Source organism: Schistocerca nitens, chromosome 1 (genome assembly GCF_023898315.1).
Source record: "Schistocerca nitens isolate TAMUIC-IGC-003100 chromosome 1, iqSchNite1.1, whole genome shotgun sequence".
In the NCBI taxonomy this organism is placed as follows: Eukaryota; Metazoa; Arthropoda; class Insecta; order Orthoptera; family Acrididae; genus Schistocerca; species Schistocerca nitens.
Genome location: NC_064614.1, coordinates 1,176,796,089 through 1,176,808,478, shown reverse-complemented (window position 1 = coordinate 1,176,808,478; position 12,390 = coordinate 1,176,796,089). Strand labels below are relative to the sequence as shown.

The window sequence follows — 12,390 nt, the reverse complement described above, 5'->3', positions numbered from 1 at the left end:
ATTTCATATGATGGTGACTTGTAGAGTACATACGTTGATATTACATGGTCCAGTCACAATATTATGATCACCACCTATGTTAGACTCAATGTGCAGTGACCACTCGCAGTTGGCAGGCAGCAGCACTAGCAGTGTTGGGGTATGCAGAACACAGTGCAGTCATTGTCAGAAACAGAGTGATTTATTCGATGTCCAAAAGGGCATGATCATTGGCTTTCTGGTCGAGGATGAAAGCAGTTCCCAAATGCTTAATTTTGTAAACTTTTTGCATGCTGCTGTGGTTAAAAATGTGCGGTGCATGGCGCTATCCGAAACCAGTACTGAGGCAACTGTGGTGCACCACGGGCCTTTAATCACAGGTGAACAATGGCAGCAGAGATGTGTATGTGGGATATATGTGCAAATGCAGAGCAACTTACCATTTATATTAACCAAGGGGCTACCATGTACCCATGCTGACTGCTTTTCATCAGCACGAAGGCTGGAATTTGCATGCCAATACCGCAACTGCAACTGGATGTCCACTGGTGGCAACAGGTTGCCTTTTCAGATGAATCATGTTTTACGCTCCATCATACAGAGCAAACATTCTTCAACAATCTTTGGAAGAGGCTAGGCTGGAGGAGGGAGCATTGTGATCTGAGAAATGTTTTTGTGGCTTTCTCTGGGTAATCTTGTCATTCTGGATGTCACAGTGGATCAACACAACTATTCAACATCTTTCAAACACAATAGAGTGTGGTGGGTGTGTGGATTCGAATGATCGTTTATATCACTGTTTGCAATATTTACCTGCTGCTAGAGAGGGAAATCTGCACTGTGAGCTACTGGATATGATATAGCGACACCCCCTTCCTCCTTGGGGATTTTAATGCTCATAATCCTTTGTGGAGCAGTTGCAGACCATCTGGTGAGGTCTCTTCATTGAATAGTTCCTTGACAAGTTTGAATTTTATCACAATGGCTGGTCCCTTACCCAATTTAGGACAGCACGCAGCCTGTTCTTGCCCTTGCAGCTTATTCTTTATTCACTGAACTTAGTTATTTTATTACAAGGGGCTGTATATATCACTCTCTGTGACAGTGACCTCTTCCTGGTGGTCTTGTCACTCCCATTCCAAACTGACCAGCTGACAGGTATTCCAGAGGGCAAACTGGAAGATGTACACTTTGAACATCAACACAAGAGCTCAGTTTTTAATTAAATGAGAAAGGATGCTTGGTTTGATATATCTCTTTCCTGGGAATACATATTCCCTCCCAGTTGTAGGTCAGACATTGTGGGTTACTTGGCCTTTGATGACCAAGGACTGTTCCCAGCTGTTGGTGCATGGTGGTGACTTCATTGACTCTCTTGTTCTCCCACCTTCCAGGCATATAAACAAAGGATGGAAAAGTCTTCCCAGCCTTTGCTGTATACTGTTCAGGTCGCATAACAAACATTTACAGGATGGGAACTGCTTTGTGGCCTCGACTTGTCCCATGACGTGGCCTCAAGCCCTGACTTGTTCCATTATCATATGATCCAACAGATGAATGTAGACTGGTAAAATTAACTTCTCAGAACTTTTAATTGCATCTGGGCCTCAAATTGTGTGGACTTTTATCTACCTGCCAGTCTGGTTTCTGGGAGGTTCAGTAAACAAGAGACCTACCAGCCAGATTAGAAACAGCAATAAGACTACAGTCAATTAAAATCATTTAATAATTGACGTCTGTCACTTGCTGCTACAGTGTTCCCACATCAGGTGCCGGCTGCAACTTGATTGTAGGCTACACACAAACACAGCAGGTCACTTTACAAATGCTATCAATGTTTAATGCAGAGCAATGTTGGAAGCAGCCTTCGAAAGGTATGACAAAAATGTGTGATGCTCTGTTAACAGCTGATTTTAAATGATCAATGACTGAACTGGCGGATGACATGTTGTGCAGCCGTGAATTTAAACTGACATGCTAACTGAATCACAAGCTTGTGTGTATCTGAGAAAACAGTGGTCAGCAATCTGCAGCAGAACTAAAATCATGATCACTTTCTTCAGGGCGATTGAAGCTAATCTCTATGAGCAAATACGAGATAGAAAAATTTCAGTTTCAGAGCTAAAAGCTAACCATAATGTCTTGCTATCATTGGTTAGTGGTACCTGAATATTCATCACAGTGGCTACATGAGCTACCGCATTACCAACCAATGGGCAGTTCTGGTTGGCACGTTGTTGCAGGTAATGGGTAACACAGGCAGATTCCAAATGAAAATATACTGATACGAAGAGAAATGAGAGCAAATAAAAGTCAGTATGATGATGAAAATTATGCAGAGAAGTATCATACATACAAAAATCTTTAAACCAAGTAATTGAATAAAAATAATAAAGGATTTTGATTGATTTGAAAAATAAAAAAAATAAAATTGGTGTATTTCACGCGATTCGAATGTGTTACCTTCTACACATTGCATTAACATGCTAACCACTGAGCTATGCCACTAAACTATGACTCTGGCGCCCAGTTGCAACAATGCATTGTAGCCTTTTAAAATTCATCTGTATGCAGAACCTTGCAAAGCTTTCTAATGTAAGCAAATCTCTGTAATTATAATAATTGTACATGTGACACTGAATTGTGTCTTGTGCAGAAGGATCCGCTAGTGTTTGGGTAGTGCTGTGCATGAAATGTGTATGTGCACGCGCTTGAGTGTGTGTGTGTGTGTGTGTGTGTGTGTGTGTGTGTGTGTGTGTGTATGGAAGGGGGGGGGAGGGGGAGTACCATGTGTGATGCTGTGTGAAATAAAAGGGCCAGATCCAGGATTCGGTACCCAAACACATCAAGAAAGAAAGCTGGACAAGGAATTATAAGTGAATTGACCAATTGTTGTGGCAGTTTGGCAACAATGAGCAGTTCGGATGTGGCATTGAGCACTCTGATGAGGGAAAGCCAGTTCCAACTCATGAAGGTTCAATTGTCAAGTAATTTTAATCTGACTTTAGTAAGTTATTTAACATCACCATCTTGTTAGTTTTTCGTCAACTTACTCGAAACATGACACTATCATGTCTTAATTACAGCCCACAGCTGGAACTTAAGTTGCACTTTACTAACATTTATGTACAGCATCTCGTCCCACTAATTGTTCACGATTGGAACATACTTCAGTTCTTCTCAGTTGTGGGGGAATGGTATAGTCCAGGGCTCCATCCTCAGTATCACCTATTTCCTTGTAGCTGTCAGTGGACCCATGAACTCCCCAGAATGAACAGATATTTCTACAATTTATGTAGATGGCTTTTGCATTTGGTACAGCTCTCAGGCAGCAGCCCATGTGAAGTATCTAGTCCAAGGAGCTGTACAAAGGGCCTTGTCTTGAACCTGTTACCATGGCTTTCAGCAATTCTCCCCTGCCAAAACACGGATATGTTCTTTCATTGTCATACACTGATCGACCTGGACCTGGAACTTTTCTAAGGGACCCAGTGTCTCAAAATAGTGTACAATCCTGCTTTCGTGGTCTACCTCTCCCCCCAGGGGCCCACAACTCTTTTGTGGATACATGCATAGCGAGCACGGGACCCCGAGCTAGTGTAGCCCTCCTTCCTTTCCGGGCTAAATACCTTCCTTTTCCACATCTTTCCCCATCCCCCATCTTCCCCCCCCCCCTCACCTCTGCCCCTTCCCTTCCCTTTCTCCCCCTCTGGGAATATGTTTAGTGCCTACGTCCGGAGACAGACGCTCGAAACTTTAAAACAGTCTCTCTTATTTGCTGTGAGCATTCGAGTCAATCGCGATGAATTGTCGATCCTCTTACGCTCCTACTCACCGGTCGTCTTCTGTCTTCAGGAAACAAAGATGCGTCCCCACGACTGATTTGTTTTCCCCCATTTTCAGTCAGTCCGATTTGATCTCCCCTCTGTTGAAGGCACTCCAGCCCATGGAGGACTCATGATTCTTCTCCATGATAATCTCCATTATCACCCAATCCTCTTCCAAGCTGTAGCTGTCCGTCTTTCCTTTCTGGATGCACCTTCCCTCTTTGTACTGGATACATTCCATCGTCCACACCAATGGCAGGAGCTGATCTCCTTCATCTTCTTGGTCAGCTTCCGCCCCCCTATTTGCTGGTTGGGAACTTCAATGCCCACCACCTGCTTTGGGGATCTCCACGTCCTTGTCCACACAGATCACTATTGATAGACATCTTCCACCAAGCGAATCTTGTTTGCCTCAACACTGGGGACCCAACATTTTTGTCTGCCTCCACGACAAATTTATCTCATTTGGACCTTTCGGTCGGTACTGTTCCGCTAGCTCGGCATTTCGAATGGTTTGCTCTTGCTGATACACACTCAAGTGACCACTTTCCATGTGTCCTTAGACTGCAGCCACAACTGCCATATATGCGCCTGAGACGCTGGAGGTTTGCCCAAGCCGATTGGACACTTTTTTCGTCTCTAGCGACATTTAATGACCATCACTTTCCTAGCGTCGACGATGAGGTCGCTCATATTACAGAAGTTATTCTTACAGCTGCGAAATGTTCAATACCTCGCACCTCTGATTTGCCCCGGCGGCCCCCAAAGTTCCTTGGTGGAACGAGGCATGCTGTGACGCAATACGTGAGTGGCGACATGCTCTTCGTGTTTTCCGGCACCATCCTACTTTGGCCAACTGTATCCGCTATAAGCAGCTCCGTCTGTGGTGCTGTCGCATCATCTGCGATAGGAAGAAGGCAAGTTGGGGCTTCTTTACTAGCTCATGTAACACCTTCACTCCCTTCTCGGAAGTTTGGAGTCAGATTCAACAGTTATCTGGCGCGCCTAGTTTCTCCCCGATCTCTGGGCTCACTGTCGCGCATGATACATTAGTGGACCCTGTCGCTATTTCTAACTCATTAGGTCAACACTTTGCTGAGATTTCGAGCTCTTCAAATTACCCGCCAGCTTTTCTCCCGAAGAAACTTGCAGCGGAAATGCAACCTCATGCTTTCTCCTCTCAAAAACACAAAAGCTATAATACTGTTTTCTCCATGCGGGAATTCCAACACGCACTCTCTTCTTCTCGCTCTTCTGTCCCAGGACTGGATGGTATCCACATCCAAATGTTGCTGCATTTATCATACCATAGTCTGCATTCCCTCCTTCGCCTTTATAATCAAATTTGGACCGACAGTACGTTTCCCAGAAGATGGTGGGAGCTATTGTCGTTCCTGTTCCGAAACCTGGAGAGGACAAACATCTCCCCTCTAGCTATCGCCCCATTTCTCTCACGAGTAGTGTATGTAAGGTTTTGGAGCGTATGGTGAATTGCTGTTTAGCCTGGTGGCTGGAGTCCTCAAGTCTTTTAACACCCGCCCAGTGTGGTTTCCGAAAGCATCGTTCTGCAGTTGACCATCTTGTTGCTCTCTCCACTTATATCATGAACAATTTTCTCAGGAAACACCAAACAGTAGCAATATTTTTTGATCTGGAGAGAGCATTCGATACCTGCTGGAGGACAGGCATCCTCCGCACACTGTTCTCTTGGGACTTTCGAGGTCGGCTGCCCCTTTTTCTTTGTGAATTTATGGCAGAGCGCACATTTAAAGTGCGGGTGAACACTACTTTCTCCCATTCTTTCTCCCAAGAAAACGGGGTACCCCAGGGCTCCGTGCTTAGTGTTGTACTGTTTGCCATTGCCATAAATCCAATTATGGATTGTCTCCTTCCTGATGTCTCGGGCTCCCTCTTTGTCGATGATTTTGCGATCTACTACAGCTCTCAACAGACCAGCCTTCTCGAACGGCGTCTTCAGGGATGTCTCAATCGCCTCCACTCTTGGAGCATCGAAACCGGCTTCCGCTTTTCTCCCAGTAAGACCGTTTGTGTTAATTTTTGGTGACGTAAGGAGTTTCTTCCACCCTCCTTACATCTAGCACCTGACAACCTACCGTTTTCGGACGCCGCTAAATTCTTGGGTCTTATGTTTGACAGAAAACTGTGCTGGTCCTCCCACGTTTCCTATCTTTCAGCTCGCTGTCTGCGATCCCTCAACACCCTCCGTGTCCTGAATGGTATCTCCTGGGGAGCGGACAGAGTGGTCCTTCTCCGCCTCTATCGCGCCTTAGTGCGCTCAAAATTGGATTATGGAAGCATAAGTTACTCCTCTGCTCGGCCGTCTATTCTTCGGCGTCTCGACTCTGTCCACCACCGTGGATTACGTTTAGCGTCTGGAGCTTTTTACACCAGCTCTGTGGAAAGCCTTTATGCTGAGACTGCTGAACCTCCGCTGTCCAATCAGCGAGCTGTCCTTCTGAGTCGTTATGCTAGCCATCTGTCTTCATGCCTGCTAATCCGGCCCATGACATTTTTTTCGATGCCTCCTTGTATTTAGGGTATCAGGCCGCCCTTCCTCTCTACTACCACCGGGAGTCCGCTTACGTCAACTGCTACATTCTCTTTTCTTCCACTTTCCTAAAACTTTCTTGACAACTTGGGGTACAGCACCGCCTTGGCTCCGGCCCCGGACCTGCCTGCTCCGTGACCTTTGTCAGTTTCCCAAGGATGGTACTCCTTCTCTTGTTTATCATCAGGCATTTGCTGCTCTATGCGCACAAATGAAGGATGCCACATTTATTTACATTGATGGCTCAAAAACATCTTTTAGTGTTGGGAGTGTCTATATTGTTGATGACACCCCTAATTGGTTTCAGCTTCCCGACCAGTGTTCGGTTTTTACTGCAGAGCTTTACGCTGTTCTCCAGGCTGTCCAATACATCCGTCACCATCAGCGGATACAGTACGTTATCTGCTCAGATTCGCTCAGCTCTCTCCTCAGTCTCCAAGCTCTCTACCCCGTCCACCCTCTGGTCCACCGGATTCAGGACTGCCTCCACTTGCTCCACTTGGGGGGCGCCTCTGTGGCGTTCCTCTGGATCCCAGGACATGTTGGTATCTGTGGAAATGAGGCAGCTGATACAGCGGCCAAGGCTGCAGTCTCTCTTCTTCAGCCTGCTATTCGCATGATTACCTTCACCGATCTACAGAGTGTTTTATGTCATCGTGTTGCTCTTTTATGACACACACGTTGGTCGACACTTCCCAATAATAAATTGGGGAACGTGAAAGCTCTTCCCTGTGTTTGGACCTCTTCCTCCCGAACTCATTGTCGGGAGGAGGTAATTTTAACTAAACTTCGGATAGGGCACTGTCTTTTTAGCTATCGACATCTTTTAAGTGGCAATCCTCCCCCACTTTGTCCCCACTGCTCTCAACTGTGGACGGTGAGACACCTTTTACTTGAGTGCCTCTATTTTACTCCGTTACGCGCCCGTCTACAGCTGTTGCCTGATATATCTTCCGTTTTAGCAGATGATACGTGCTCAGCCGATCACGTTCTCGAGTTTATTAGTGGCAGTGAGATGACGTCAGTCATTTGAAGCTCTTTTTGGGGACAAACAACCCCCCTTCTATAGTGGTTTTTTTAAGCTTTCCTTCTGTTTTTAGTTTCCCCACTTTTTTGAGTTTTGCTCCCATTGCTGTTGGTTTCCAGTTTGGTTTTTTTACCTTTTCCTAATTCACAGACCGGGTGCTAATGACCGTAGCAGTTTTGCACCTTAAAACCATAACAAACAAAAAGGGTGGTCTACCTCTGATGTCAGACAGTTGTAGCTGCTCCACATCAATCAGGTCAGATAAAACTGGATGTGGAAACTGAGTGCACTCCGCTCTCTGTTATATTTCTAGGTATCTACAATAGTACTGCAGGGCTCTTATTTTTATCACAGCTGGAGTATGGATACCAGGAATGTGGTTCAGAGGCATCAGGCAGTGCAACTTCTAGACCTAGTTTGCCATTATGGGGTAAGGCTTACCACCATGGTTTTCTGAATGAGTTTTTTGGTGTAGTCTGGGATCCTACCTTTGCAATTTCAGCATTGTCAATTACTACTTAACTGTGCCTTCACTATCCACTAATTCTCTAACTACCTCAGCCAAGGGTGCCCATACAATAGCTTGTGCAGGGGTAGGGGGGGGGGGGCGGTGTTAAACCTGGTGGTATCAAGTATTTTTAATATTTTGAAAGACGAATGACTTCAATTTCCAACCCTGTTAAAAACCTAGGTAATTGTGACTTTTTAATCATTTCCTTGGAAAAAGACCTCCCGACCCCGACTACTATAGTTGGGGAGGGCGTGCAGCCCTCCCTTGGCCCCAATTGTGGGCAACCTGGACCTCAGTTTCACATATTTTTCCCCAGCATGAACAAAGTTAGGGACTCGGTGTATACTAATTTCTTGTTCTGAATGCTGTTAAATGCATGCCACAGTATCAGCTTACGTATTTCATGGCCCAGCAAGCTATGTATAGCTTCTGTTAGTCCAGTATCAACTGTCGTCTGGAATTTAAGTGTGCTGAAGTTTTCTCAGATCTCTTAAATCAGTCATCAGAGTGGATTCTCTTCTTTCCCTCACTCCTTTCCATATCTAATGATGTTGCTGTTGTCAAGACATTAAGCTCGCTCTCCTCCTCCTCCTCCTGTGAACTGGTACAGTAAATCATAAAAGATAACTTTCCACTAATCACATATATAATGTTTTCACAGGAAGGAAGGTCAGTAACAACACCAGCAGCAATAAAGTTGTTACCCAGAAAACAACAGCAGGGCTGTCAAAGGATAATGTTGGCACAAGTAAAAAACAGACATTCTCTGGGATTAAAAAGAATGTGAAGAAAGGGAAAACGTCTAATGAAGGCGCTGGTAACATTGCACGTATCTTGAATAACTTGAATATATTTGGTGAGTAAGAAACTTATTTTTGTTGTAATATGATTAAATGCCATTTATTTACCAAGGAAGTTTAAAATTTAGTTCAGGCTGCTGTTCAGCTTTTTTTAATAGTTATGAACAGCTTGGGTGCTGTGCCTGGCAGTGAGACTGAAAATTGAAGTTTCCTTGGTTTTGAAAGGCCATGATAGTTATTTGTATGTTCTGTACATCATGTTCACGATCTAATTGTGAGAAACAAGATTGAATGATGTGAACTGAAAGAACTAATTAGATGCTGAGCTTGTATTATGAGGTTGCATAGTTATTTTGCAACTTACATGTTACTGTTTCAGAATAAAATGTGTGTTGCAAGTTTCAAGAACTGGCCGTTGTCCTCGATCCATTTGTTGTATTACCTTTTGCTACTGTAAAATATTTTCACATATTCGCTGGATTTGATATTGATACTTGTTATTGATAAAATCACCTGGTTAAAGTGTTATTTCTTCTACTATAGGTTACTTGATGTGGAGATAAATGATCACAACTAATATTATTGGTCAGGAGTATTTTATTTTGTTATCAGTATTTAATATTGTACTAGGTAACTAAACTTATCATTTAGTTATCTTTTAGTTTGGAAGCTTTACAAACTGTCAAGTGCCCATGTTTCAGGAAGAGGATGTTCTAATTTCTGTGTCTCTTGATGTCCACAACATTCTGATCAAAACTCAAGCTGATCCTTTCCTTCTCTGAAATTAATTTTATTGCGGTTGGAAAACACACTTCAAAAATAGATGGTGAAATGAGGTGTCATTAATCTATATTGGTCTGACACAGTTGAAGCAGCTATACTGTTAATAGAATCCAGAATCCAGGGCTCCTTCATCTGAGAGATGAAAGGAGAAAGAACTGGAGGAAATGAGACTTCCTCGGACTGGAATGTGCACCTTAAGTACAGGAATTCTGAAATATTGGTGGTAGCTGAACACAGTCTAATAAGTAAGCACCATATTATGTTTGAACATACAAGAATTCGGGTTCACACTTCTACTTATTGGACTCTGTTATCAGAGAAGCAATAGAAATTAGACTATGTGATAATAACTTCAATAATTGCTACACACTGAACAATGCATGGAAGTGTGCACTTGATAAAGAAAGAGTACAGAAGAAGAATTCACATAGATTACTGCCTAATATGAGTGGTGGCATTGCAAATGATGCTGGACAGTGAGCACAAATGTAATCCATGTATGCAGAGGGTGCCACACCAACATGCACCATCTCCATGTGTCATCATGATCTCATTTAATCAGACGCCATCCTTCAGGCATAAAAATGTAAGCCTCCCTAGTTTCATGACAGACTTAACTCCTGACAATGGTGATGGAGGAAGCGATTGAAAGCTTGGGATTTTATCCTAATTTGTTGCAGAAAATTAACCAAGAACTTTTTAGCCAAGAACTGCATTGCGAAGGACTTGAACACAAAACTTTTCTTAATGTTCCCTTCAAATATTTTGAAATATTTTCTAGTCTGTTCATTCATCACTCTATTTTCCACTATACCATTTCATTGTGATCAGACAATTTATTTTGTATAGCCAATTGTTCATCATCATCAGAGGTGAATTTCATGACTGACTAGACATTTAAGAATTTACTTGTGAATATGTTTTCTGATAGTATTCTGCTGTCATGTGAAATTCTGGTCGAAAAATCCATGGAGTTCAGGTTATAAGAGTTCTAAAATGTTTCTTCTATATGAAGTTTTGAGAAAAGTAAAATGTGAACAGATTATTATTTATTGTTTGCTTTCCTTCATCTTCAGAGTGGCATAATAATGATACAAAGTTTTCTAGAAATATTTGAAACATTTGCAGTTGGTATCTGTACATTCCAACAATTATTAATGGAATTTCTAGTAGCAGCAATGCACGAACAAATTCTTAACATTTTTAGTATAGGCATACATTGTGGGTTACAATAGATTTTAACATGCTATTTCTATCATACGCCGTAACTCGTCCTTTCTCGCTATTTTCTCTGCAGGAATATACTGCTTCTCAGTTTAAAAGTCTGTCCTTTCTTTCTGGTGCTCCATATTCAGTCATTGCCAGGTTGGAACTGGTATGGTTCATCTTCAGCATTCACAGAGAACCATCCCTACTGTTATACAGGCTATTATTATGGAGGTGTTGCCACTCCCAAAAACATTTTTAATTCTACTGCCAGCAAACTCCCGCCCTGGGGAGGAATTCGTGTAACCATTCTATCAGCATTTAGTGTACATTGCATGATCAAATATGATGGTTTGTCAGTGTGTATGTGCGTCACGTATCCAAGGTGGGACATGATGACCAGCTTGGTATTTATGTAGGTGAAACCACATCCAGCCTGGCCAGCACATTGGCCACTGTCATTAATCCTCGAGGTGGATTTGATCCAGAGCCAACAGTCCTCCACGTGTTCCAGAAGTGGGCTCTTCAATGGGGTCAGCTATCTGGCCAGGTTCTCTGTTTCACATATGGTTTCCTTTATGTGCGTGGTAGACAGACAGACAAACAATACATCATCAAGAAGTTCATTCTGTGATGTACTTTTGCAAGTAATCTTAGGTTTTAAGAATGTATGAAAGTGAATCAAACTGATGGTTCTAACAGTCAAATAAGTTGCCTAGCTGTGTAACCAGTTTCACAAGACACCATACATTTTGTAAATAAGGAAAGTAAACTATACTGTCTATTGTTGCAGCAGTGCTATAGTCTCTCTCAAGTCCAGTTTCTTTTGATAAGCTGTCCCTTTTCACTGCAGTTTGCTCATACTGAAAACTTCTTTCCATCTTAACTTGAAAGGGGGGAAAAAGTGTGAAGAAGAAGAAGAAGAAGAAGAAGAAGACACTTTCGTTAACTTTAGATCATAAAACTGTCGAATAAATTACAGAATGAGCACTCAACATGTGAATAAATATATTAACTGTACAAAATTAAATTAGCATTAAGTCCACAAAATGCTCACTTAAACTATTAATTTTCAGTCACTGAGATACATTAATTAAATGTGACAAATACACTCTCTCAAAAACATGCCCATTTAATCAACCAGACATTATTTTATTTTTTTCACAAGATATAAAGTACAATTATATTGTCAAAATATAAAGCTGTATTCACTGTGTTTTATTGCAGTTACCTATTAATCTATTTGCTAAGTCATTTACCTTGGCTCCATCTGCCCCCCCCCCCTCCCTTCCCCTCACCCTCTGCACGATTCTCAGCAAAAAAAATTATCTATGTGGGAAGATGACTGTATCATGTTTCCTCATCCTCTGATGGAAAAGTACATTGCCTGCATCAGAATAGTAGGACTCGAGTAGACCCACAATTGCCTTCAGACTTTAAAAAAATATAATCCTTACTATATCAGAGAAAAGAGCGAGACAGTTGGGATATGAATGGTAGTCATCATCCGAGACCATTTACTTTAGTATGATTGTTACATGTATGGGTTTGTGGCCTTTTTCCTGTTAGCAGTAAAAACCAAATTAACTTCCCCCCCCCCCCCCCCCCCCTCCCCGGGAAGATAGTACGTAACTGCTGAGGCCACATTTAATTCGTGCAATTTGCTACTGGATGGCATAAAGCACGCT

The 12,390-nt window shown here is 42.7% G+C and overlaps 1 protein-coding gene across 2 annotated transcripts in view; it reads left to right on the top strand.

Annotated features, from left to right (window-relative positions):
* Positions 1–12,390, top strand: part of LOC126239006 (protein deltex) — a 56,597-nt gene that overhangs the window by 22,387 nt on the left and 21,820 nt on the right. For both annotated transcript variants that reach the window (XM_049947828.1, XM_049947827.1), the window contains exon 4: positions 8,575–8,769. In XM_049947828.1, coding sequence (XP_049803785.1) covers positions 8,575–8,769 — 195 coding nt within the window. The remainder of the gene's footprint in view (positions 1–8,574; positions 8,770–12,390) is intronic.